Source organism: Lycium barbarum, chromosome 9 (assembly GCF_019175385.1).
Source record: "Lycium barbarum isolate Lr01 chromosome 9, ASM1917538v2, whole genome shotgun sequence".
Taxonomy (NCBI): Eukaryota; Viridiplantae; Streptophyta; class Magnoliopsida; order Solanales; family Solanaceae; genus Lycium; species Lycium barbarum.
Genome location: NC_083345.1, coordinates 116,146,298 through 116,172,663, shown reverse-complemented (window position 1 = coordinate 116,172,663; position 26,366 = coordinate 116,146,298). Strand labels below are relative to the sequence as shown.

The 26,366-nt window shown below is 35.0% G+C and overlaps 3 protein-coding genes across 5 annotated transcripts; all 3 read right to left on the bottom strand.

Moving 5' to 3' along the window:
* Positions 1-907: 907 nt before the first annotated feature.
* On the bottom strand, positions 908-6,259 carry LOC132609565 (protein C2-DOMAIN ABA-RELATED 10-like). Of its 3 annotated transcripts, none has more exons than XM_060323613.1 (3): positions 6,100-6,259; positions 2,858-2,953; positions 908-1,400 (listed from the first exon to the last, which is right to left on the bottom strand). In XM_060323613.1, exons 1-3 carry the CDS (start codon positions 6,199-6,201, stop codon positions 1,116-1,118), a joined length of 483 nt encoding a protein of 160 aa, XP_060179596.1. In that variant the 5' UTR covers positions 6,202-6,259; the 3' UTR covers positions 908-1,115. The 3 variants fall into 3 exon arrangements, with proteins under 3 accessions (XP_060179596.1, XP_060179595.1, XP_060179597.1); XM_060323612.1 differs by lacking the exon at positions 6,100-6,259 and adding an exon at positions 4,984-5,348; XM_060323614.1 differs by lacking the exon at positions 6,100-6,259 and adding an exon at positions 5,038-5,331.
* A 4,246-nt stretch (positions 6,260-10,505) lies between these two features.
* On the bottom strand, positions 10,506-18,133 carry LOC132609563 (uncharacterized). Its single transcript, XM_060323610.1, has 14 exons — positions 17,690-18,133; positions 15,151-15,278; positions 14,849-15,034; positions 14,678-14,746; positions 14,525-14,581; positions 14,373-14,426; positions 13,784-13,846; positions 13,601-13,663; positions 12,503-12,667; positions 11,849-12,004; positions 11,468-11,548; positions 11,297-11,358; positions 11,059-11,196; positions 10,506-10,736 (listed from the first exon to the last, which is right to left on the bottom strand). Exons 1-13 carry the CDS (start codon positions 17,859-17,861, stop codon positions 11,115-11,117), a joined length of 1,338 nt encoding a protein of 445 aa, XP_060179593.1. The 5' UTR covers positions 17,862-18,133; the 3' UTR covers positions 10,506-10,736; positions 11,059-11,114.
* A 3,827-nt stretch (positions 18,134-21,960) lies between these two features.
* On the bottom strand, positions 21,961-25,034 carry LOC132609561 (small ribosomal subunit protein eS6-like). The gene is made up of 6 exons (XM_060323608.1): positions 24,888-25,034; positions 24,715-24,779; positions 23,390-23,447; positions 23,188-23,296; positions 22,791-23,063; positions 21,961-22,430 (listed from the first exon to the last, which is right to left on the bottom strand). Exons 1-6 carry the CDS (start codon positions 24,891-24,893, stop codon positions 22,192-22,194), a joined length of 750 nt encoding a protein of 249 aa, XP_060179591.1. The 5' UTR covers positions 24,894-25,034; the 3' UTR covers positions 21,961-22,191.
* Positions 25,035-26,366: the final 1,332 nt, after the last annotated feature.

Sequence of the window (26,366 nt, the reverse complement as noted above, 5' to 3'; positions counted from 1 at the left end):
AATGCTAAGGACAATCAACCAATTTGTTTCAAGTATTATCCTGATCCGTGATAATTGTACTCACAAGTCAAATTAGAAGTGTCTCAACTCCTCAAAGATCCTAAAAACTCTCATTTTAATCATGAGGTTATTTGTTATGCCTTTAGATCTATTTGCTTTGCTGCTAATTTTTGATAGGCTTGAGGAGCTCTTTCTTCTTTGAGTAAAATGCGAATCTTGCAAGGCCAGCTCTTGCCAAGGCACCTCAAAGTTTCTTTTAACTTTATTCAATTGTTAAGTCTTTATGTCATTATTATTATCCATACACAATGATTTTATTTTTTACTTTCCGCGCATGGTACTATACTAGTTTTTTTTTTTTTAAATAAGGCAAAAACTTTAAGACACGGAACATTTTTTTACCATAGTCGGTGCTCCTAAAACTCAAATATAGCTTATGTGTTGTTGACATATAAAATAGAAATAATTGACAAGTTGAACTCTAGGTATGCCGGTCGAGTAAACTCATCATCCATTAGTTTGAGCTTGCATTCCCCCCTTCAATTTCTATCTAATTCATTCGCACACTTATTACAATATTTGTAAATGTTTATTCTAATTAGCATTAGTTACACATGCAACGCACGTGTTCGAAAACTAGTATTTAAATAAACGGTTGGCCTTACAGGAAACAACTATTCTTATGTGTTGTTGACATATAAAATAGAAATAATTGACAAGTTGAACTCTAGGTATGCCGGTCGAGTAAACTCATCATCCATTACTTTGAGCTTGCATTCCCCCCTTCAATTTCTATCTAATTCATCCGCACACTTATTACAATATTTGTAAATGTTTATTCTAATTAGCATTAGTTACACATACAACGCACGTGTTCGAAAACAAGTATTTAAATAAACGGTTGGCCTTACAGGAAACAACTATTCTTATTGCAGCAAACGGACGAAGTGCCATATACAACGATATATTAAGCCTTGGACTGGTCGTCTTATTCAAAGCTTTCACTTACAGTAAAAATGAGCTGTCACATTGCTCATTCAAAGCTTTCTATTGTATGCAGAGTTTTCGAGAGTAGTTTTATACCAACCTTCATTGTCTAAAATACAGCAAGCAGATCATTTGGGGAGACATTTAGGGATCATTTCAATTTGGACCTCTACTTCACCACATTCCACATCTCGCAATCTAAGGATCATGTCTTGGATCATCTTGCCATTCTCCCAGACAATGCAGCTCTCAGATGCTAGGCAGTTGTCCTTGCTTGGCTGAACTCTATCAACTTTGACACCATTTGGGAGGTCTTGTAAGCCCCTCTTCAGAACTTTCAGGTATGGATTAATGTCTATCTCTGCTACACCCATCTTGTCATCTCCGGTGAATGTATCTTTGTCGTACACACTCTGAAGCAAAATCAATGCCAATCATGCTTTAAGGATTCATATACTCTATACACCATATTAACAAGAAACCCGAATATGATAACCCAAATGCAACAAGAAATACAAAGTACAAACAGAGAATTTGAAGTAGTGAGTCAGTACTGACTTTGGATGCAAATGAATCTGTGCACTATGTAGGTTAACTGGCCAATAGCCACCTAAAGTTGACCGGAGTTTTCATTTATACACCTAAACTAAGACTATTACCTATTAGACACCTAACATATATAAAACATGTGTCTATTAAACACTTCACACTGACTTGATACAAGCAGTAGTTTTCACTCTAAGTTGAGTGTGTGAACAAGCCAAGTGTAATTTTTTTTTCTTTCTTCTTTTTCTTCTTCTTCTTCTTCTTTTTTTCTTCGCCTTGATGCTCTAATCTTTTTCTTTGTTCTTTAGCAGATAAAATTGATGTTTCTTCACTTCAATACTCTGTCATTTCCTTTGCTCTTTCCTAAAATGAGAAAGGTAGAGAAGAAAGCACAGGAAAGGCAAAAAAGAAACCAAGAGAGATGAGGGACGAAAAAGGAGGGTGGTGGAGAGGTGACGCCGCTGCCGGCGGTGCTGAAGAAACTGCACCAGCTAAAGAGGAAGCTGTTCCGGAAGACCCAAAATTAGAAGTGAACCCAGATTCTCTCCTTTTCCATCATAACAAAATGTAGTACATCAGAGGAGACACATCGCCTGGGAAGAAGAGGAAAGAAAAAGCATAGAAACTGTTGCCCTTAATGAAGAGAACAATAAACATGATAGAGTTCATTTTATTTATCAACCTCAATGACCCTGCTTCTGTAACTATCGTCCCTTTGATGTTTTTGTGATGTAAATTAGGAGGAGCATTAAGAGTACACGGGAAGAAGAAGAGCTGTGGTCCGAATGTGCAGGAAGTGTTGGGTTTCTTTACTCTTGGAGGTCTATCAATGTGAAATGGAAGAGTTCATGGGAGGAGAAAGAGAAATATGACAGTGAATACCAAAAAGAGAAAAAAGAAAAAGGAAAATGGGATAGCCACGTGTCATTCTCTAATTTGGTGTTTTGCCACGTCAGCACGTGTGAAAATCAAGCATTTCGCTTTTGTTAGAAACCATCAGCGGGGTGTTTAATAGGCACATGTTTTACCTACGTGAGGTGTCTAGTAGGTAACAACCTTAGCTAACGTGTCTAAATGAAAAATCCGGACAACTTTAGGTGACCATGTGTATTTTGCCTTTTTCTTAGATGGAAATGAATCAAATTTGCCTATAACTGTGGAAATTAGTTACTATAGGATAAACGAAGAACTAGAAATGTGTTTACCAGAGTTATGATGCACTTACTAATAGTCATGGTAACTTATATGAATGATGATACTGTATCTAAGTCAAAAGAATCATGTATTCATAGCTCAGTTGTACTAACATAAGGAAAGTACTTACAAGAACAATTGGAATGTTTGGGTCCTGCAATGCAACAGTCAATTCCTCATTCCAAACAGGGTTGCAGCTGTTCTTTTTAACACTGGTCTTCACTCTCTGTAAGGTAGTATACCGTTATATAATCAATACCATCATATATACCAATAAGATGACGGAAAGGATTCATTGTATGCATTAGTCGTGTATAGATCTGAGTAGTTCAACTAATATAGATTTACATGCCTTGCCAATCTCAGGTTTGCTCTACATTCACGCATAGACCCAATGGACATTGGAATGAATAATGTAGCAAGAAGTCTACTGGGATTCCTCCCCAACCATTAAGAAATACAGCATTTTGATTCAATTACCAGTAGATTTAATGTCCCAAGATTGAAGATAATTTTTCCGTACCAATAAAATTAGCATAGCGCACCAAGTATGATTCCTGAACTGTAAAGCTTCTAGGATAAGTAATGGGGCTTGCCTACAATAGCAGGGGATTTGTTCAGTTGGTGGCTCAGTTGGTTGAGCATGGGGCTTTCATAATGAAGGTCTCAGGTTCGAAATCCCTTGCCTACAACAGTAGGGGATTTGCCTTCTGGGTCGAGCTCGTCGCACGGGGCTTGCCTAGTGCGGGTTATCTCTCCTGTGTGGTTTGCGAGCTATTGCACAGGAGCTAGGCTTACCCTGTGCGCACCCAAAGGGTAGCGATTGAGGGTTCCCATGTCATTAAAAAAAAAAAAAATTAAGTAATGTCACAACAAGTTTAAATTAAGGAGAAGTGCAGAATTTAAGCAACAAATTTAACAATGGTAACAATTCTAGTTCTTTTTCTTCCCTTTTTTTTTTTTTTTTTTTGGGGGGGGGGGGTCTTCTTTCATTATCCACGAGTATCAGGAAAAGACAATCATCTTCCTTATCCCAATGTTTTTCTTCATGTCCTATTGTCTCAGGGTAGGAAGTAATTCCATCTATTCAACCAGTAAGTTTCAGAATAAAGGGGAACTCAATATAGGATCTGCTGTTCTTGCATGCCAACTATGCCCTTCACTAAATTACAAAATCATAAAACATTTTTATAACAGGTATAAATTTAGCAGTTAATTCTAAAAATTAATTATTTTTACCCACCTTCAAAACCAGTAAAAAAGAAAAAGGAAAAAAAAAAAAAAAAAAAAGCCCAAGGTTGAATATCAAGAAAATATTTCTTATTCTGAATGAGCAGACTATGGTCAGTCTAAGTAGAAATTTGCATCAATTGCAACTTAATTATGAACTGATTCTTTTACTCTAAAGGGCTCTGTAAACTGTCCTCCTAAAAACTCTATTCAAAGCAGGCTACACCTTAAGCAAAATAGAGAGTTTTATATCAAAGAAATCGAAGCATCGAAATGCACTTCTTGTGTTCAAAATATATTCACTTTTTTTAACAGTGGGATCCGCCCCAGTCTATGTACCTCGACTATTCCACCAGGTACCTACTACCTCTCACCAGCACATGTATTTGAGTAACTTTTTTCAACTAGGTTTAGTCATATGGAAAGGAATCACCTCATGTTTTGTCTGTGTTGGAATCTGAAACTAGGCATCCAAGGTTTCCACCCACCTCATTGACCACTAGACCACACCCCACGCTTTTGGGTACAATATCTTCAGTTATTATGATCAAGCATTATATGTCGAATTTGTCTAAAGTTCTAGTTCATTTCCAAGGAGACCCTCCCCCCTCTCAAAAATACACAAACAGGATTCTGTCACATACTCAATGGGGTAAACATTTCTTACCTAGTTACCTTTTAGAGCCTTGCTATCATATACACATTCCACAATCAGAAAAGAAAATTAGAGCTTTGAAAGCTGATCAAGATCAATTCCAAAACAAGCAAGAAGGATTCTAAGAAGGTGCCCAAAAAACTGTAACCAGACTCACAGAAACCAGGAACGCATATCAGCCTAACACAAAGGAACATGAATTGCTTAATGCTCATATCTATAAAACCAAGAGAATAGAACATCTGGAGTACAAACTAGCAAACGTCACCATAAAATATACAAAGCTGGATTCTTTCGGCACACAGAAAACTTGTCAGAAAGACATGAAGTATAAGCGAGAGAACATAGAGAATGAAGAAAAGGAAACAGGCCTGGCCACCCTTGTCAATAACAACATAAGGATCACTGCTAAATGTATCCTTAACTGCCAGATTGATTCCTCTGAGAACCTGAATTTTCAGAAGCCCCAGAATTTCCATTCCTTTTTTTTTTTTTCCTTTAAACCACAATTAATCCAATAAGAAAAATTCAATGTTTCTGCAATATTATACTAGCTTGACCTCCTGAAGTCTTGCATTATATCTTCTTTTTGGTAGGTTGGGGGTGTGTGCCGGTATTGGGACCCTTAGTTTGTTTGAACACCTTATCTCAAAGGAACAACATGTTAAACGAGTGGTATATTTGGCACATTAATGAGTCAAACTCATAAGAGTCTCTCATTGTTTCTGCAATTCTCGTACACATTTAGTGCTTGTCTATTCTTGCAAGAATTATTCTGCATGTGGAATATTTGTTCTAGTGGCGTTTGGAATTTTGAGTGTACCCTGCTCTTCTTTTTTACTCCCTCCGGTTCAATTTGTTTGTTTTACTTTCTTTCTTAGTCCGTTTCAATGACTCTTTTCTTTTTTTTGTAATTTTTTTCCACATAGCATTGTTTAAAACAACAAGATTAAAGGGCATTTTGGTACATCCTGCATATCTTTAATTTAACACCACAAGATTCAAAAATCATTTTTACTTTCTTAAACTTCGTGCCAGATGGAGGGGGTGCTTTTCTTTTCCGGTCTTGTCATCATATTAACGCATGCATCTGTGTCTTAATTTCTGCCATACAATGTTTGAAAAGAACATTTCAAGAACACACTCAAATTATAAGCTCTACTGTTTCCTTTTCTATATACGTTGACTACAATACCATTTCTATGAGCCAAGACCCATTTAGCAATCCCAACTTGAGAGTTGAAACAATATCCCAAATTATTCTTCTAATTGTTTTTTTCTTTCCTAAACTACACTTCCTTAGTGGTTTTCAAGAATTAAAGAAAATAAACTAAATCAAAGAATATCATCAATTAGAAACAAATTCTTTTTGTTTCAATCCATTGATATCCAAAAATTAATATATTGCAAGATGGTTGACATGTAAGCAGCCAGCTTAAAAAGGATTTATATATGTAAAAGAAGTTGAAAGGCAAGAAGAGACAGGCCTGGTCAGCCATGGTGATAGCAACATAAGGGTCACTGCTAGTTGAGTCTCTAACTGGCAGATTGATGCCTTTGCAGACCCTGATTTTCACAAGACCAAGCATAGTCCCCAAACTGCAAATCTAAAATGCTCTGCAAATGTTTAATTAAAGACGTCTCTTTGCTCCAACGTCATCAGTGGCAATTATAAGTGGGTAAAGGGTCAAAAATACCCCCTCTACTTTGGAAGAAAAGGCTAAAAATATCCCCAAACTTATTTTGGGTCAAAATGTATTTTTGACTCTTTTCTCATTATTACCTCTCTACTTTAGTTTAATAGTTAAATATATCCTCTGTTAGTCTAATATACCCCTCTACTTTAGTTTAATAGTTAAATATACCCTCTGTTAGTCAAAGTAGATAAATATATCCCTTCCGTTAGTCAAAGTAGACAAATATACCCTTTCCGTTAAGAAAGTACACAAATATACCCCTCAATCGACAGAATCCCCAATTCCACCATTAATTACCCGATTTAACTTTAAAAAACTCATGCCCGACCCGCCTCGACCCGCAAATTAAATTCTTTCCACCCAAATATACCCACCACCATTACAACCTACCCAACACAACCACCACTTCCACCACCACAACCAGTAAATTCTTCATAATCATCCTTAACAACAACCCCAATTATTTTGTGCCTAAAACTTCAAGAGATTGTTGATTTTTTGTTTTTAATTTTAGATTGGAGGACCGTTGTTTAGAAAGGAGGCTTGTGGCAGGGATTTTCTAGCCTTGTTTAGCCTAAAGCTTTCATTTTTATTGATTTTAATGTTGCTAGCTACCTGGATATGTGATACAGTGATACTTGAAGAAATTTATCTCAGTTTGCTCCAAGCCAAAGCTTTCTGTTGGATACCTAAGTATTTTTATAAAGTGTGAAATATTATAATAATCATGTTTGACTGATGACAATCATTCTTTCTCTGGTATTTTGCATATGATATTCAATACTGTGTTAAGGATTTAATGTATTTACTGAGATCGAATGATCTTTTTTGTTTTATTCAGTGATGTCCAAGGACATGGTTAAGGATAGTTATGAAGAATTTACTGGTTGTGGTGGTGGTGGTTGTGTTGGGTCTGTTGTAGTGGTGGTGGGTATATTTGGGTGGAAAGAATTTAATTTGCAGGACGGGGCGGATCGGGCATGATTTTTTTAAAGTTAAATCGAATAATTAATGGTGGAATTGGGGATCCTGTCAACTGAGGGGTATATGTGTGTACTTTCTTATCTACTTTGACTAACGGAAAAGGTATATTTATCTACTTTGACTAACGGATGGTATATTTAACTATTAAACTAAAGTAGAGGGGTATATTTGACCATTTTCCCTTGTTTTAAAATGCATAATTGGGGGCTCGAGTAGCACTCACGAAACTTTTTTTTTTTTTGCGCGGATTGTCCTTCTTTTGGGGTGGTCTTTAAATTTTGTCCCTCATATTTGTGGTCTTTAAGTTTTGCTCTTCGCTTGAAAAGATGTGCGAATACCTGAGGTTCTAGGTTTGAATCCCCGCTCAGGCATAAAATAAAAAGATAATTTTGCAAGGCAAGGCTAGGGGCGTGTATGCCGGATCCGGCATGAACTCCTTAAGGAAAAATTAAAGTTATGCCAGATCTGCCCCATAAGACAGAACTTTTCCTTACGGCATAGTTTAGTTATGCCTTATGAGACAGACTTTTAGTTAAGGCATAACCAAAAGTATGTCCCATAAGACAGAACTTTTCCTTAAGGCAGAGATTTTGCCTTAAGGAAAAGTTCTGCCTTATGAGGCATACTTTTAGTTATTCCTTATGGGACACACTTTTAGTTAAGGGATAACTAAAAGTATGTCCCATAAGACGAAACTTTTCCTTAAGGCATAACTAAAAGTTTGCCTTGAAAAGTGAATAAAATAAAATATATGCCTCAAGGCAAAATCTGTCGGAGGGGGCAGAGCGAAATTCAAACTATGTCTTGCGATTTTTTAAAAAAATTTTGACTGAGCGGGGGTTCAAACCCGGAACCCATGGGTTTTAGGCGAAGGGAAAAACTTAAAGCCCAGCAATTTGAGGGGCAAAATTTAAAGACCACCCTAAAAGAAGGGCAATTCTGGGAATTGCCCCTCATGAAACGCTCTTGGGCTTAATTGTGGGGCTTATAACCATCAGGCTTACGCCCTAAGCACCCGAACGTACACCTAGGATGCGCCATACATCCTACACATGGGACTTGTCACACAATTCTTATGTAATCGTGTGTAGTTAACCTTGTAAACCCTCAAATGTTTTGTTATTTTTGTGTTCAAAATTATATCTGAAATAGGAGATCTGTTAGATTAATTAAGTTCTGAACCAACACAAAATTGTGTTTTCTTAAGAAATTTAATCCCCTCACAATTGCCTAAAGTTTCGATTAATTCCTCTCAGGATAAAACATAACACTTTCTACAATACTGCAATCAGAATCACAGAACTTCAACGAACTCAACAAAATAGAGTAGATCACATGACACTTTTTTTGTTTTGAAACAAATGCAGAAATGAGGGGAGAAAGTTTTCAGATTTTGGTATATAAAATTTGAGGCAATACCTTTGATTTTATAGGCAATGAAATGGTGAGATGGAGAGAAGAAATTCAAAAGGTGCCTTTTTGGTGTAATCCAAAAAATGTTTGTTCTTTCTCATTCACGCCTTAAAACTCCAACAATCCCCACATTAATAGGGAATGATTATATGATGAAAAACATGCATGACAAAACTGTGTGATTCGCAAGTATGAATAATCACATTTTGGGTAAGTAGGCTTTCCTTAGAACTTTACGTAGTCAACATACATAGGAGATACTAGGTCAATCAGTAGATTTGTTATCTTTGAACCGTCGAGCTTTGATATATACTTAGACAACATATGTCACACAATTAACCCTTAACCGTTTTTTGTTCTCATTATTGTGTTTGTTTTAGCCATGAACACCTTTCATGAGTGTATAGAGAACAGACCTTACAATAATTCTCTTTGAAGAGGCTTACACTTCACACTCACATAGGATATTTTTAAATGTGTAACTCGTAGATACATTATTAGCTCATATTATGTCAAACTTAAAAATTATTAAAAAGTCTTAACGTTTTATTCTGTTCCTGAACATTATCTTATCATGAGAATGAGTTTAGTTTAAAAGCAACGTTCAACCGTCATTAATATTTTTGTTTGATCTCCTTAAACCTAGATATTGGGATCTCTAGTTCTATTATAACATTAGAGAAGCAAAGCTTAGACATCTCAAACAGTGAAACCGTCCTTCCGACATGTAATATCCAATAAATTAGACGTCCTGAATTAATGTCGATTAAACTATGCGACATACAACAAACCTAAGTAATTGATTAATGTCAAGCAAATTTTTTGGTCTAAGAACAACCCGAAATTTTCGTTCACCCTAAGTGTGACAAAAAGTCTTGAAAGCAATGCGCATATATTAAGGAGCAAAATTATACAATACGTTGTGTCTTTTGTCAAATGTCTGGTAGGTGGGGAAATGTTTCTTCTAACTCACTGCAAGTTATTATAAGATTATCAAATGATACTTAGTTGCATTTTTATAGTGAATTGAGTGAGCTTATTTGAGGTTTTTCTCATACATCAACTAAGTTAGTAAACCTTTTTCATTTTGGATCCTCGCATGTGCTGCTTGGACTCATTATTCACAATTTATTATTTTATTTGTTGAACTACCAGTGACACACACATATGTCATCGAAAATATTGAGTTTAGTTGAACCCACCAAGCAAAGGCTCCATCCCCCAGCCAAAACCTTACCCGGACTTAATATGCCGCAAAGAGAAGGGTGCCTTTAGAATTACAACATGCAAACAATTTTTTTATGAAAGTGATGTTCGAGTCAGCTTGCACGCACCTCTACTATTCCACCGAGTACTTGTTACCTTCCACCAGCACAAATACGGGGTAATTATGTTCATTAAGGCTAGGGCAAAAAGAAAGAATCCACCTAGTGTTTTTTGGCTCTACTAGAATTTGAATCTGAAACCTCATGATTCAACCATTTCATTGACCACTAGACTACACTCTTGGATGCATAGCTTGTAAAAAAAAAAAAAGAACGGCCCGATGCATAGCTTGCAAACAATATTCAAAATCAGTTTCAGAATAACCGGTTGTTAACCAAAACCCCATGCCAACATAAGGTCTCATGTTGCCTATGCTGGATTAACTGTATTCTAGGCCGGAGCATTAATGAAACTAGTTTACCAAGAGGGCTGATTGTTTGAGAACAGATTAAGGCAGCATTAAACGCATGTTGTTGTGTGGAAATTAAAATAGCAGTATATGAAGTTTAATTAAGAGCATGTTGGACTGATAATACATGAATAATGAGACTATATATGACTATATATCCAAAGTCAAAACTGTGATACACCAACACAAAATTTTCAAACCTAAAATTTTTGTATCCCCATTTTTTTTGGCTTTATACACAAACCAGAAAAAAAAAATGAAAAAAAAAACTTAGGAAAGAGCTTCATAAACAAAGAAAGGTATTTGTAGATGGACAAATATTTCCAAATACCCAGGGAGAAAAGGACAGCCAAATCTGCAACAAACAAAAATACCATATTTCAGATTAAGACACCAAGCAGTAAATGACAAGAATGTGAGTACACATTATACAGCAATGAAAAAGGCATTTTATTCTCTCTAGTAAATAAAAGAAAAAACTATACTCCCTCCGCCCGATTATTTGACATTATTTGACTAGGCACAGAGTTTAAGAAATAAAGACTTTTGAAAACACTAGCCAAGCTACCACCATCAGCTTATGATTTTCGAACCTAATACCGAAAATAAGACGGACTATGCATCCATAGATTAATCCACACCTGTTAATCGAAATAGGGAATAGCTGAAAGTGCTACCTGTGAACTATAAAAGTGTGCCTCAGTTTTGATAAAAGAAGTCAACTTCCTTTGCCCTACTCGTCCGGATGTCCCCTCTTGGCCTTACGACGTGAATTGGGCGAATTACCAGTGTGATCGGATTCCTTTGCCTTTGTACTACAATAAAGAATTTTAAGAAAGAGAACTTTGAGCCTCACATTGCACAATGATAATCTTTACTTAAGGAAATGAGGGGCAGATTAGATGTTGTACTAACCAGAAAACAGCAGACAAAAACTTGAACAGAATTATAATGGGCAAAGCCAACAATGCTGATGCCTACAGCACATAAAATCAACCGAGTTTACGATTATCAGATACATTAAATTGGAGGAAAAAGTGGAGATAGGAAGGACTGTGCAAATGAAATATGCAAACAGATACATACAGCAAACCAGATCAGCTCCTTTGTTGCGAGAGATCTTGTAAGGTCATGATTCTCTAGTGTTTCTTTGACTGTGCCTTGAAGCTTCACAGGATATGAAACAATGTTTTTCAAATGATGGACCAAATATCCAATATAATATTTGCCAAATCGATCAAGTTAATGTTGCTATTAATAAGCCAAAGAAAAAAATACAGGAAATTTTTCAAAAGGTAGGTAGAAAATAATGACATTCTTAACCTATAGGAATATCCAAATATTATGCACAAGTGGTTGAGATGGTAGTAGAAATGTGGAATCTAAAGGGGAGAATATGACTTCTTAAACTGAAACATCTTCCTGAGATCATATTTCAGGGATTAATGTCTTGTTACTTTCTCGTACCTGATTATGGTATGTAGTTGCAGACTCAAGGAACTTCCCATAATGATGAACTGCCACCTCTGTGTAAGGCTTAGCAGCAACACGAACTTTTTCAACGTGTGGTCTTGCAGCAGTGGCAACCTGGTCAATGTACGGCTTGCTGAATTTCTTAATTTCCTGTCAGAAACATTTTTCTGTTCAGGGATGGTGGACTAACAGGTAGCACTATGCTTTTATAAATGCATGTCAAGATAGGGAAAATATTAGGGATAATTACATTTTTGGAACGCCGTAAAAAAAAATAGCCAGCAAATCTGACAGTATCATTTTCAAATAATTTTGAAAAGGCTGCAAAATAAAGGACCTCATCCTCGTTTTCTCTTTGAAAAGATTGTTGTGGAGGGAATACAGTATTAATAATCTCTCCATCTCACTTTCATCTGCTTCTAATTCTTCATTGTTTTTTTTCTTAACAATACTGATGTAGATGTATAGGTTTTGTATATTAAGTATAAAAATACATATAATTTACATTTTGCATACATATAATATACATAATCAGTGTATAGGTTTTGTATATTTTGGCTAGCGCCCGTAAATAATTTCGGCCAACGAGCCAATAATGAAAAAAAAAATTAAAAAAATATTATTCTTAAGCAGATTGGTGGGTGCTACCTGAACATGAGGAGTTGCTAGTTCTTGAACCTTGACAATATGTGGAGTTATAGCGCCTTTAGATGTATCGTAAATTTCAAGAGCTCTTGTAGTTAGCAATTGTACATGTGGCTCGGCGGTAGTGGAAATCACCAACCACTTTTCCTTTGCAACTGGTATCCATTGCTTCAAACAGTAGAGCAGCACATGGAACGTCAACACATATATACCCCAACTACTAATACATATTGGATAATATAAAACTCTGAAGCGAAAAATGAACCTCCATCAAGAAGAACTATTGAATATTCTTTACAATTTAATAGTCACTCTTATCACTATTTAGCCTCTTTATATTTGTAAAGCAACTTTCTCCAGAAAGATCTGTTGATGATCTACTACTTTAGCAGACGACGTTTTACCTCACAAGGAATGAGAAAACCTTGGCATGTACATCAACACTTGTTTCTCTATAGCAACAAGGATTTTGCGGTCAACTAGCTTAGCACGCGATATTTCGCCTCGCAAGAACAAATCGCTCAAGGATAGATTTGTATGATTACTTGTTCAGTAAACGCTGGGATTTTCAAATCAATCTCGGTTGAGTTTTGAGCGAATTTCTTCAATTTTGAATAAGAAGTTAGGCAACAATATCTGCAAATACTCACATCCTCGCCTACTGTAGTTGAATTCACTATAAAATACTTTTTAATCTGTCTTAAAAACAATGCCTCTTTCCTGATTTGGCAACTCTTTGATTCCAACCTCCCACGTCATGTTTAAGACCACAAGATTAGTGCAAAGTCAAACTAAGACAAACAAATTGAAACGAGGGAGTATAATATATAATGATATTTATTGCAACTATGGGTCAATCCCAAATAAGTTGAGGTCGGCTAGATGAATCCTCACAAACCATGTTCTCCATTTAAGCTCATCCGAGGCCAATATTATACAAAACAAATGAAGTACTAGAAGCTATAATGATAATAAATAAAAACAAAAACTACGAGAATGTAAAATAAACAACTTCTTTGCAAGGTCATGGAAATGTTGAAGGTATAACTGAATGACACAATCTTATAGGAAAGGAAGATGTTCAACGTTAATGATGCTTACTGTTTTGATTGTTTCAACATGTGGTGAAGCCCATGTTTCAGCTTGGGCCTTCTTTTCAGTAGCCTGAAAAGCAAATAAAAGCGATAAGCAGGTTAAAACTGGTTACTCGGACAAGAATCCATTAATAACAGAAGCACACAGCCAACAGGGATATCAAACAGCCAAAGAAAAGGAATAGTGTACCTTCTGTATCACTATGTCCATAGCAGGTTTACCATGCTCCTCCCAGTGCTTCTCCAAAAGAAACTGCAGTTCACACACAATAATGTCAGCTTCTGTCTTTCCATACGGAGTCTGGCAATTTTCTTGTCTGTTTTGCTCTTTCTTTATCGGGTTATAATGATTTTGTGACTTTTTTGAATTCTTTCTCTCGTCTTACTACTGTTTATCAACAAATATCGTTGGATGAGGTTATAATTACTTTTGAGTAATTAAGTAAATAAAAGTGTGCTCGCTCTAACAGCTTATTGTATCAGAGCAAGCATTGGACAGCTTATTGTATCAGAGCAAGCATTGGACAGCTTATTGTATCAGAGCAAGCATTGGTCCTGGGATCGAATCCTACCGCCACCCACAAAAAGAATATCCACTTGGCCCATGAAAAAGGAATCAGGCCCTCACGTCAGGGGGCGTGTTGAGAATATAATTAAGTAAATAAAAAAGTGCTCTTTCTAATAGCTTAAGCTTTTCGATGAGATGGTCACACAATTCAACCATTACTACTCCAATTTTAGAAGTTCTTCTAGAAAAACATGATGGTTGCTCCAAATACCTGGAAATGAGTCAAACGAACTGCAAGCCAAGGTGGAAGCCATGCACCATGAACCTGATTTTTTCATAAAAGAAAAGCTCATATTACCAGGCATGTAGGATGGATCACATGATAAGATGCATGTAGCTCAAGCATACACCAAGTAATTATACCTCTCCGAGCTGCTGAGATTTTGACGTGGCTTCAGATCTAGCTCTAATCATTTCCTCCTGAAAAAAGAGTATAAAATTGGAGAGGTATTAGAAATTGTATCCTAAGCATACAAATTTCTAAAGTTTAGAGTTATGTCTTTATCAAGTGCATGCCTCAGCAATCTGAAGAGCCCGTTCAGTTTTTCTTAGTTTTGCATTCTGCTCGCCAACGGTCTTTTGAAGCTGCATAAAGCAAAAAGGTCAAGGGAACATAATTTCATAGTAATAGAAATAGTATAGACTAGTCCATATTATGTGGAAAAGGTAAACACGTGAGAAGCTTACCTTCTCAACTTTTGAATTTAATTCAGTTACTCTCTTCTCTGCTTCATTAATCTGGGTTCCCAACTCTTTTTTCTCCTTATTCTTCATATCAACTTCCTTTTTTAGTGTCTCGACTTGTTTTTCTAGTTGATCAACTCGTGCATGAGCCTTTTTAACTTGCTCCTCAGCATCCAATGAACTTTTTTTCTGGCAGAACAAATTATCAAGTCTTTGAGTATGTGTTGTAGAAAACATTATTCAGACATTTTAGTCAATGTAAAATTGCACATTCAACATTAGTATGAATAAGTTAGACGACTCACTTGGAGAGAAGCTATCTGGGCTAGCAATGAAGCAATTGTCTCTGATTTCTCTTTTACCATATCCTCCTTGGCAGCAATGACTTCATCCTTCCGTTTCAGTTCCACGGCCGTGTCCTCCACATTTGATTCTTCAAAAGCAAAAACTTTTTAGTTGACAGGTAGATAACTAATACACAGTATAAATAATGTATCCAGAAACCAAAAAGAACAGTGATCCAAAACCCAAAAAGTAAAAATCATGGCTCTGCCCATATTTCTAAATATGGAAAGTAGTTTTCCACCAAAGGGAACAATGACTAACACCACTTATGAGCAGAAGCCATTTTCTTTTACAAAGATCACATCTCGTACTTTACACCACTTGTTTTAACTGACTCATAGATATCATTATCAATCTTTATAATTCAATAAAATACAACCAAAACATTATCATCATATTCTATCTTCCATCCTAAGATATTATCCAACCAACAATGGAAAATTTTCAAGAAAATTATACTCCAATTCAAAACATATTCCAATGCACCTTAAAAAGCTAGACTTTTGATCAAGTTATCCACATAGAAATTCAAAAGGGCAAAATTCAAAAAAAAAAAAAAATCAATCAAAGGGCAAAATTCAAAATTATCTATGATGAAATCAATTTTCCCCTGTTTGGTTATCTTGAGTTGTGCCAAAAAAAAAAAAATCAAAAAAAAATATATTTTCCACCAAAAGGAAGCAAATGACTTTTACCACATATGAGCAGAAGTCACTTTCTTTATAAATTCTCTTACTACTATATACCACTTGTTTTAACCAACTCATAGATATCATTATCAATCTTACATACAAAAATATACAACCAAAAGACATCATCATCACACCCTATCCCCCACCTTATACAATTACAACAACAACCCGGTGAAATCCCACAACGTGGGGTCTGGGGAGGGTAGAGTGTACGCAGACCTTACTCCTACCAAGGTAGGACGGCTGTTTCCGAAAGACACCTTATACAATTACTTAACCCAAAAATGGAAAATGATCAAGAAAATGATCCTCCATTGCACCTTAAAAAGCTAGAATTTTGATCAGGAAACCCACACATAAATTCAAAAAACACACTTCCCCAAACACCCAAAAGGAAAGAGAATCATAAACTAAACAAAAAAACACTCAACCAAAAAGGCAAAATTCAAATGTTCCAGAAAATGATCCTCCAATTCAAAATATTCTCCAATGCACCTTATAAAATATTCTCCAATGCACCTTATAAAGCTAGACTTTCTATGAAATAATCCACACATTAATTCAAACAAAAAAAAAACTTTCCAAACACCCAGAAGAAAAAAGAATTTTAAACTAAACAAAAACTCAACCAAAAAGGCAAAATTCAAATGCTCCAGAAAATGATCCTCCAATGCACCTTAAAAAGTTAACTTTCAATCAAATAATACACACATAAATTAAAAAAGGACACTTCTTGAAACACCCACAAAATCAAAATCATAAACTCAACCAAAAGGCAAAATTCAAATGTTCCAGAAAATAATCAATGCAAAACATGTTCCAATCCAATGCACCTTAAAACCTAAGCCTTCCAATCAAATAATTGACACATAAATTCAAAAACACACTTCCCCAAACACCCACAAGAAAGAAAAAGAATCATACAGTAAACAAAAACTCAACCAAAAAGGCAAAATTCAAATGTTCCAGAAAATGATCAATGCAAAACACTGTCCAATGCACCTTAAAAAGCTAGACTTTCTATCAAATAATCCACACATAAATTTAAAAAACACACTTCTTGAAACACATCATAAACTAAACAAAAAGGCAAAATTCAAATGTTCCAGAAAATGATCAATGCAAAACACTGTCCAATGCACCTTAAAAAGCTAGACTTTCTATCAAAAAATCCACACATAAATTTAAAAAACACACTTCTTGAAACACATCATAAACTAAACAAAAAGGCAAAATTCAAATGTTCCAGAAAATGATCAATGCAAAACACTGTCCAATGCACCTTAAAAAGCTAGACTTTCTATCAAATAATCCACACATAAATTTAAAAAACACACTTCTTGAAACACATCATAAACTAAACAAAAAGGCAAAATTCAAATGTTCCAGAAAATGATCAATGCAAAACACTGTCCAATGCACCTTAAAAAGCTAGACTTTCTATCAAATAATCCACACATAAATTTAAAAAACACACTTCTTGAAACACATCATAAACTAAACAAAAAAGGCAAAATTCAAATGTTCCAGAAAATGATCAATGCAAAGCATTTCCTAATGCACCTTAAAAAGCTAGACTCTCTATCAAATAATCCACACATAAATTAAAAAAACACACTTCTTGAAACACATCATAAACTAAACAAAAAAGCAAAATTCAAATGTTCCAGAAAATGATCAATGCTGAACATTTTCCCATGCACCTTAAAAGCTAGACTTTCTTTCAATACTTCCAAATACACACAAAAAGAAAAGATCAGAAACTAAACAAAAACTCAATTAAAAAAAAGAAATTTGCAAATCTAACCCAAAGATTGGATCTTGGACTTAAGATGATCCATCTCTGAAGAACTAGAAACATCATGGGATTGAACCACTTCCACTTCATCATCCAAAGATGTCTCAGCTTTGATCTGTGTAAATATAAATGCAATACAAAACAATATAGTGAAGAAAATGACCCTTAATGATGATGCCATTACAAACCTACAGCCTAAGAAAAACTAAAGGCTGATAAGGTGATCAAGAAAAGAGTTATAATTATGAAATGTATATATAAAGATATAATCTTTTTTGGGTAGCTAAAAGCAAATCTTGTTTTGGAATTTCCAAGAATGGGAATCTTACAAAGGTTAAAAGGGGAAACAAATTTTTATTCTGATGAAGTTGCTCTTGTAGTATAATTACGAGGTTGTTTGGGTAGTTGGGGTTTTTTTTTTTTTAGTACGTGTCTGGTAATGATGGAATATGAAGACCATTTGAAATCTTGATAATGTCAAAATTGAACTAAAGTACAAGTGGCCAACTGTAACGTACAATTCTGAGTAACTTTAGCATGTCAGCTCAAATACTCTAGAACAAAATGAAGTACTTCTGGGACATCATGCGCATTAAAGGAAGAGTGATCAAACTCATTTTTTCAACATTAGCTAATTTACCTTCTAATATTTAAAAAAAAAAAAAAAACTTCTAATATTAAAATGATGAAATGTCTAACTTTAGCCGTATGTGGATGCACTTTACCAAAAAATAGTTGAGTGTCACATGAAATTGTAGATATTACCAGTGGCGGAGCCAGGATTTTCATTCAGGGGGTTCAAAAATTCTAAAAGCTAAATACACGAAGAAGTCAGGGGGTTCAACATCTACTATATATACATAACAAAATAATTTTAACTTTGAAAATACACTGTAATTTTTCGCCGAGGGGGTTCGGATGAACCCCTGGAGCCAATGTGGCTCCGCCCCCGGATATTACATGTCTAAAGTTGTTCCGAAGTGGATAAACATGCAACAACAACAACAACAACAACAACCCAGTGAAATCCCACAACGTGGGGTCTGGGGAGGGTAGAGTGTACGCAGACCTTACTCCTACCAAGGTAGGATGGCTGTTTCCGAGAGACCCTCGACTCAATATGCAAAAATGTAGAAATTTATGACAAAATTTAGATAATGGCACTAAAATTGAGTATCTATAGATGCACTTCTCCGGAATTTGAATTAGTCTAGTTAGTATGTTTTGGAAATCAAATGATAAAAAAGAATGAATCTTTATACAAATAGCTGATTAGAATTTACTGTTTATTTTGGTATACATAAATTATGTATTGATTATACATGATTATATATATTACTCCCTCTGTTTCAATTTGTTTGAACCTATTTCCTTTTTAGTTCGTGCCAAAATGAATGACCTCTTTCCTAATTTGGAAACAAATTCATTTTATGAATGGTTTAGAGCCACACAAATTTTCAAGGCTTATTTTGAATCACAAGTTTCAAAAGTCTTCCCTCTTTCTTAAATGTCGTACTCAGTCAAATGGGTTCATATAAATTGAAACGGAGGGAGTATATATTATTAATTATCATACACTACGGTGGTTGGTTGGTGACAATCCACATTAATTATTAAAAGAAAATAGGAAACACGTGTTACCGACAAACATTGTATATACCGATACTTATAAATATTTAATTAATATTTAAATGAATGATTACACATAATTGAACTTTTATAATATCGTGCTTGCTTTAATTTAATGCTATTAACACATGTTGAATAAGACTAGTGCTTGCTTTAATTTAAACTATCTGCCCTCTCCCCCAAAAAAGTTACAGTAAAATTTAGAAGAAGAAAACAAAAATAGACAGGAATAAAAAATTTAGGACGTTAAGATTTGCTTTTGAATATAATTCAGTAGATCTTATTGAAATTAGTCTATGGAAATGAATTGTTTTGCTCTGACCTGCTTCCCTTAACTGTGAACCCTTTTAGATGAGATGATTAAAAGAAGTCAATAGGTATCAAGTTATCAAAATTATTCTAAAATGTTGAAACTGATTTTTTTTAATAAATATTATGTAATTACTTGATTGGATAAAAAAGTTGAAAATGGTCACAAATTGTTGGTGCATTTGATAAAAGACGTTGATAAATATTTCTTCAGTTAAAATAGCTAACTAAAATGTCCTTAAAGATATTTGCGAAAGTACATATATTTACAAGATGAATGGTGAAAATGAAACCGAAAGACAATTAGAAGCTTTATATGGGAAGAGTATTTTGAGGTTCACAAAAATATTAGCGATTTAAAAACAAAAAATGCCTATAAGCAAAAGTCATAAGTGAGTGACTAATATATAATTTTGACTTATTCTAACATATAAACATTCGACTTATAATTATTTTTTATATTAACATATCAATATTATATCGGCAAGATGTTTAGATTTACTTTGTAGTTTGTGAAAAGTCTAACTTTACGCTTATGGTATATGAAAAGTCTAACTTTACCTTCCATTACACAAAGAATCCACTCATTCTCACTGCAAATTTCCTTTTGTTGCTTCTGTAGAAAATGAAACTAACTTTTTAATCTTAATGATGCTTTTTTTTTTATTAAGCACCGGGTGTCCGAGGCTCTTTGAGCCCCGACTAATCCCGGGGGTGCACAGGCCCTCGGCAAGGAGTTTCCCGCAAGTGCACCACGGGTAATTCAGGGTTTTACCCAGTCCGATGGCCCTCAGAAATTGTTTGCACCCAGTGGGTTTCGAACTTGAGACCTTGAAAGGGAGCACCCCAAGGCTCAAGCCAATTGCCACCAGGCCAACCCCTGAGGGTTCTTAATGATGCTTTTACTCCATGGATTATCTTAGAGATTATATTTTTTAGATTCTTATTGCTGTGATCACGAAAGATATAGTTTCATTTGATTAAAATTGTTTTGCTCTTAGATTATACATACAAAACAATATTCCTGCATTTAGCAAGTTCTGGAACTTTATTTTGATTAATTTGATCCTTCTGATGAAATGCTAATTGTTGATTGGTAGTTGGGACCTTTGAATGTAAGTTATTCACAAATGCAGAAATTGTTTACAAGAATCCAGTTGAAATTTTGTTGCAAAATCCTAGTAAAGTATAGGAGTAATATATTAATATGTCTGTTGCTCAAATTAACATCTAACTTGACGTTTCTTTTTCTTTCATTTTCTTCCTGTTGTAGTAATTCTTTTCGGGAAAAAAAATCCAAAAGACTAGTTGCAAATTTAAGTGTGATTCCGCGATAAAATGGATTTCACAACATTGAAAAAGCAAAAGCAATCTGTTATGCTATGATTTAGCTTTGTTTAATTTAAGGGGAAAAAAAAACACCTGAGTTGCACCTTCTTACTATGCATCTTTATCCCTGGCCTTCACATAGCCTCTTTTACCATCTATTTGACAGCTTTATACCTCTCTCCATTTAGCTTTGTTTTTTCCTCTTTGGTTATTTGGGTGAACGAGTAATGAGGTTTTAATGGGGTTGATAAATTTTGGGTGTGAAATTGAACCCACAAACAGGTAATGTGGCATGCCACTTAATCAATGCGGTTATTTTTAACCAAATATGTCTATTTTCAATAAGGATACTTTTTAGTTGATGACTGGAAAGTTGAGTTGTAATTTTCACGTCTCAAAGAAAAGTAACTTCATAGCAATAGAGAAATAGTTGTATGACCAGCCGTGAAATTTCCCTCAAAGAGAAAGCAACGTTTACATAACCATTTTGAGAAATCTTTTAGGATTTCTTATGCAATATTATGAATTCTACAATATAAAAAATGGGATACAAATCTTGTCACAAAAATGAGGGTGCACAATTACTATCTATATCAGTCATTTCTGCTCGACTTCAGCAATTATTACCAAGCTTATAGGACAGCAAGCAAACTGGTTAACTACTAGATTTCAGTATTACGAGGTGTTCTAGATAGTTTACAAGCATTGTTTGAAGTGCTAATACCCTCAAATAACTATGTAATACTTCATATAGCAAAAAGTCAGTCCATTTTGACATGCTAAAACTGTAGAAGAATAATTAACATCTGTAAATCTAACACAAGCTAATAAAAATGACCAACTTAGAACGCACAACACCTAGACGGGTGACAATGCACCAACCCCCATCTAGATTCGGATGGTGAAGACACGTCAAGTCATTTGTTTCTCCAATTCTAAGTCATCAACCTCAATAAACTTTAGAAAACATATAAATGCAAAATAACCAAAAAGATCCGATTGATCTCACGAAATACATAAAACAGTACGTAAGTATATTGATAGATCAAGAGACAAAGGAACCAAAATATGGAACCTGAAAAGATTTTGTATGTGGCAACTATCACATCAATGTCATCTGAGAACACTAGAGAACATCAAAACCACATAAAACATGCAGAAACAACTATAAGAACCAGACCAAAAAAATAGCAGGAATTAGATCCCACTTATCCTTTTTTCCCCCTCATAAGAACCCACTGATCTTAAGCAGCAATAGATGGCTTAGAAGCTGCAGAAAGTCTGGACCTCTTCTTAGCCAAACTCTCGCTACGCCTTTCTCTTTGTTCCTTCAACCTACTAGCAAGAAGCTTCTGGTAATCAGCTGCCTCTGACTTAGCCTTGGCAATTCTCTTCTTCTTGTCCGCAATTCTCGCTCTCTTTCTTTGCAAAGTCAAGGGTGTCACTAACCTCTGAATCTTAGGAGCTTTGCTCGCATTTTTACCTGTCCCGACAGAACATCACAACACTTAGCAAAGTTCAAGATCTCCACACCAAAAAGCACACATAAACAAACTTGAATACAGGGTGTGTTCGGTATGAAGGAAAATGTTTTCTTGGAAAATATTTTCCAAGAAAAAGTAAGTGTGTTTCTTCTTTTTTTTTTGTGTTCGACAGGACACAATCAATGTGGAATGCCACTTGTGGAACTTGTTTTCTCTACTTCCACTAGGAAGTCATTTTCGTAGAGAATATGTTTTGCAAAAATTTGACAAACGAACATGGGAAAATTGGAAATCCTCCAGACCGAACACACCCAAAATGTAAAAACTAATGACAAGTAGATATTAGAGTAAGAACTAACCAGTTTTGGTTGTGAAATTTCTGCGGTAAGTGTTGACGTACTTCCTGACATCATCTTCCTTGGAAAGATTGAAGAGCTTTCTAATCTTAGAAGCCCTTTTGGGTCCTCTCATCCTTGGTTTTTCAGTGTCGGTCAGTCCAGGCAGATCATTCTCCCCCTTTTTCACAATAACCAAGTTCAAAACAGAAAGATCAGGGCTGACAATGCATCCACGGACAGACTTCCTTCTGCGCTCTCCATTTCTCCTTCCATAACCACGGAAGCAAGGAGTACCTGTTTCATGTGTAAATGTTTAGATACACAATACAACAGCTTTGCTTTCTATAAGTATCTTAAATTAACAGCTTTAGATGAAAGAACAATTTTGGAGTGCCGATCAAGCTCATTCTGAATATACCTCTGTGGAGCAAAAGGCGGACACGGCCAGGAGTTAACACTCCCTGCTTCATTGGGAAACCTTGCTTGTCACATCCTCCCATTATCTTGAAAACGTAACCCTTGAACTCCTGTCAATTAAACATAACAATTTTGAAAAAGAGTCGATGGAAATAGCATGATCTCCAACCAAAAGCCAGAGAGTACGGCAACCAGAAACTTACATCTCCCAAAGCATCTCCACTAACTTCCTGGGAGATCCTTTTGTCGAAGAAAGCCCGGCTGCATTTCAATAATTCAGCTTAGACATTGCTATTTCAAAGTAACTTGTGGATACACCAACGCCAATAAAAATACTGGACATACATGTTCCAACAAATACAGAGACTGCTACATAAATACATCACTTGACAGATATTAAGCTAAGTAAAAATATTAAGACAATAACAACTACCAAACGCTGAATCCCAAACTAGTTATGGTCAGTTATCGATCCTCTAATTTGTTCGTTCCACTCTATCTAGGATCATTTCATTCCGATACTCAATATTTGTCTTAAAAGACAGATTAAGAGTTCTATAAAATTAAATTCTCTAAATCATGCTCTATTCTCTCCCGTTTAACTTAAGCTTTACCAGCATCCAAAAGCAGCATAGCTGGTAATAACAAAAGCAAACAGAGGTTTCACTAATCACAGTAAATAGGAACAATGGGTTTCCGACATTGCAGACGGCATCTAACAGCTCCTTGTCATCACCAATCATTTTTCTTAGAAGCCAATATGAATCAACCACTCAATGAAACTACCCTCAACTCCAAATTAATTGGGGTACATCATATTAATACACTATAAACACTGAAATCATTGTGACCATATTAATAAACTACAAACATTCACCTATCTTTAGGTCCATTTCATTCCAACGATAAATAATTTTATCTCTTCGATCTCACACGAACATTTTTTTTTATAAATCAAGGATCTCACAATTACACGAACATACAACCACAATGACTTCTGATTAATTATGTTTCTATAATAAATTAGGCATAATTGAAATTTAAAAAAAAAATTAAATACTATTTTGCCTTACAAACATTCCACTCTATTTAATTCCAACAGCAAATAATTTTATCTTATACAATCTCACACTTAAATGAACATTTTATTGACAAGGATCTCACACTTACAGCTTGTTTGGATGGTTGTTACCTATCGTAATGTATTGTGTTGCTGAATTAAATACAATGTATGTTTTGACTGCTACTTAAATTTTATTGTATAGTATCGTTAAATCCATAATTACATAACATCGAAAGGTCACATTTTGTGTAACGACGGATTTGGTGTGATCGCATAGTAACCTATCCGCACGTTGTATTCATCAAAACAATACAGAACGATATAATACAATACGATACATTATGAAACAACTATTAACAAGGATCCAAACAGAGTGTTACACCAACATACAATCACAATGAGTTCTGTTCTAAATACTAAAATACACAAAATTAAATTTTTTTTAAAAAAATTATATTATCTTACAGTTTCTGGTCATCGTCGATTTCGAGCTTTTTCTGACATCCAGTGGTTGGATTTGCAATGTTAAACTGAAAAAAAAAAAACGTAACAATAGAAATTAGGCTAATTTAATTAGCTGCATTATTATACTGAAAAATATATAATGAAGGAAAATAATTAAGGTTTATTTTAGCAACCTTCATCTTCGGTTGGAGGCCGTGAAGATGATGAAGTGTTCAAAAATACACTTTATGGCCTCTTTTTGTGATTAGGGTTTGGAGAATGGCTATATTTGGATATATATATAGGGTAGCTGAACTTGGGCTTTAGCAATGGGCTTATGTTCTGGCCTATCGACGTACCCTCCTATCTTTGGTCTTTGTTGCTCATTTAATGAAGGTCCTCTTAATGAATATATCCAGACTTGCTTCACTCGGCATAGGTTCTATAATATTTTTATTTTTGAAAAATGAATTTTTCCTAGCTTGATATAAGTAATGTAAGAATTAAGTTATGTGGCGTAAGTTGTGTAGTATTTTCCAGATTTTGTTGAGTGTTAAAATTGTTGTCTTTTTCAGCATAACTCTTGTGGATGTGATGATATATATGTCGAAGTGAAATGCTAACTATGTCTGCAAAATCTAAGCTTAGAACTTTTTTTAAGATGTTGTTGAATGTTAAAATTTTTATCTTGTTCGGCGTAACATGTGGGATGTTATGATACATATGTCAGAAGCTAAACGCTAACTATGCCGCCCGAAATTTAGTTTAGGTCGCGTCAAAAATATTGAAGGACAAAAATTAAAGATCACAAATTTGAGGGACAAAAATTAAAGACCACCCAAGGGGCATGCCAATGACCCTCCTTTTAGGGCAATTCACAGTAATGCCCTTATTTTGGGGTGGTCTTTAACTTTTGCCCATAAAAATGAAAGTATTTAACTTTTTCCTTTAACCTAAAACCTCAAAATTTCAGATTCAAACCCCTGTTCAGGAGAATATTAAAAAAAAAAAAAAACCTCTAGGCGGAGGTTGCCTACAAGCTCTGCCCAATTAGGCATAGTTTTCCTGCAAAACTCTCCTTAAGGCGGAGTTTGCAGGCAAATTATGCTTGATGGGGCAGAGTGTACCGGCAAACTATGCGTTAAGGTAGAGTTTTGCAGGCAAACTCTACCTTAAGGCAGAGTTTTGAAGACAAAATTCTCCTTGTGAATTCAAATCTCTGCTTTGCGACTTTTTTTTTTTACTGAGTCTGATTTGAACCCAGAACCTCGGGGTATTAGGCAAAGGACAAAAATTAAAGACCACCAATTTGAGTGGCAAAAATTAAAGACCACCCCAAAAGAAGGGCAATCCGCGCAAAAAAATGCTTCTTTTTTCCTATGATCCATAGCTTTTCTGCCGTCTGTATTTTTGAATGTTGGTTCAAAATATCCCTTTAAGTATCCATTTAACGGTTTTAGTCCTTTAAGTTTGTTAAAAGTTAATATTATTAGTCTTCGCCAAATATATGTTGAACTTTTTTTTTTTCTTTTGACTTTGCAAGGCAAAATTTAGGAGGCCTACTTTTCTATGAAACTCTGTCTTGTGAATTTTACTTTTTTTGACTGAGCTAAAATTCTAACCTATAACTTATTGATATTTTAGGTGAAGGAAAAAAATTAAAATAGCAGCAA

What these genes read in the sequence shown, in the direction of transcription:
- LOC132609563 (XM_060323610.1), bottom strand. Translation starts at nt 17,861, where the DNA reads ATGGCATCATCATTAAGGGTCATTTTCTTCACTATATTGTTTTGTATT. An exon ending in ATGTTGAAACAATCAAAACA is followed by an intron (nt 12,668 to 13,600) that starts GTAAGCATCATT and finishes TACTGTTTGAAG; the next exon opens with CAATGGATACCAGTTGCAAA. An exon ending in TAGCAACTCCTCATGTTCAG is followed by an intron (nt 12,005 to 12,502) that starts GTAGCACCCACC and finishes TGTTTCTGACAG; the next exon opens with GAAATTAAGAAATTCAGCAA.
- LOC132609565 (XM_060323612.1), bottom strand. Translation starts at nt 5,091, where the DNA reads ATGGAAATTCTGGGGCTTCTGAAAATTCAGGTTCTCAGAGGAATCAAT. An exon ending in TTATTGACAAGGGTGGCCAG is followed by an intron (nt 2,954 to 4,983) that starts GCCTGTTTCCTT and finishes ACTACCTTACAG; the next exon opens with AGAGTGAAGACCAGTGTTAA. An exon ending in CAAACATTCCAATTGTTCTT is followed by an intron (nt 1,401 to 2,857) that starts GTAAGTACTTTC and finishes ATTTTGCTTCAG; the next exon opens with AGTGTGTACGACAAAGATAC.
- LOC132609561 (XM_060323608.1), bottom strand. An exon ending in ATCGACGATGACCAGAAACT is followed by an intron (nt 23,448 to 24,714) that starts GTAAGATAATAT and finishes ATTGAAATGCAG; the next exon opens with CCGGGCTTTCTTCGACAAAA. An exon ending in AAATTTCACAACCAAAACTG is followed by an intron (nt 22,431 to 22,790) that starts GTTAGTTCTTAC and finishes CTGTCGGGACAG; the next exon opens with GTAAAAATGCGAGCAAAGCT.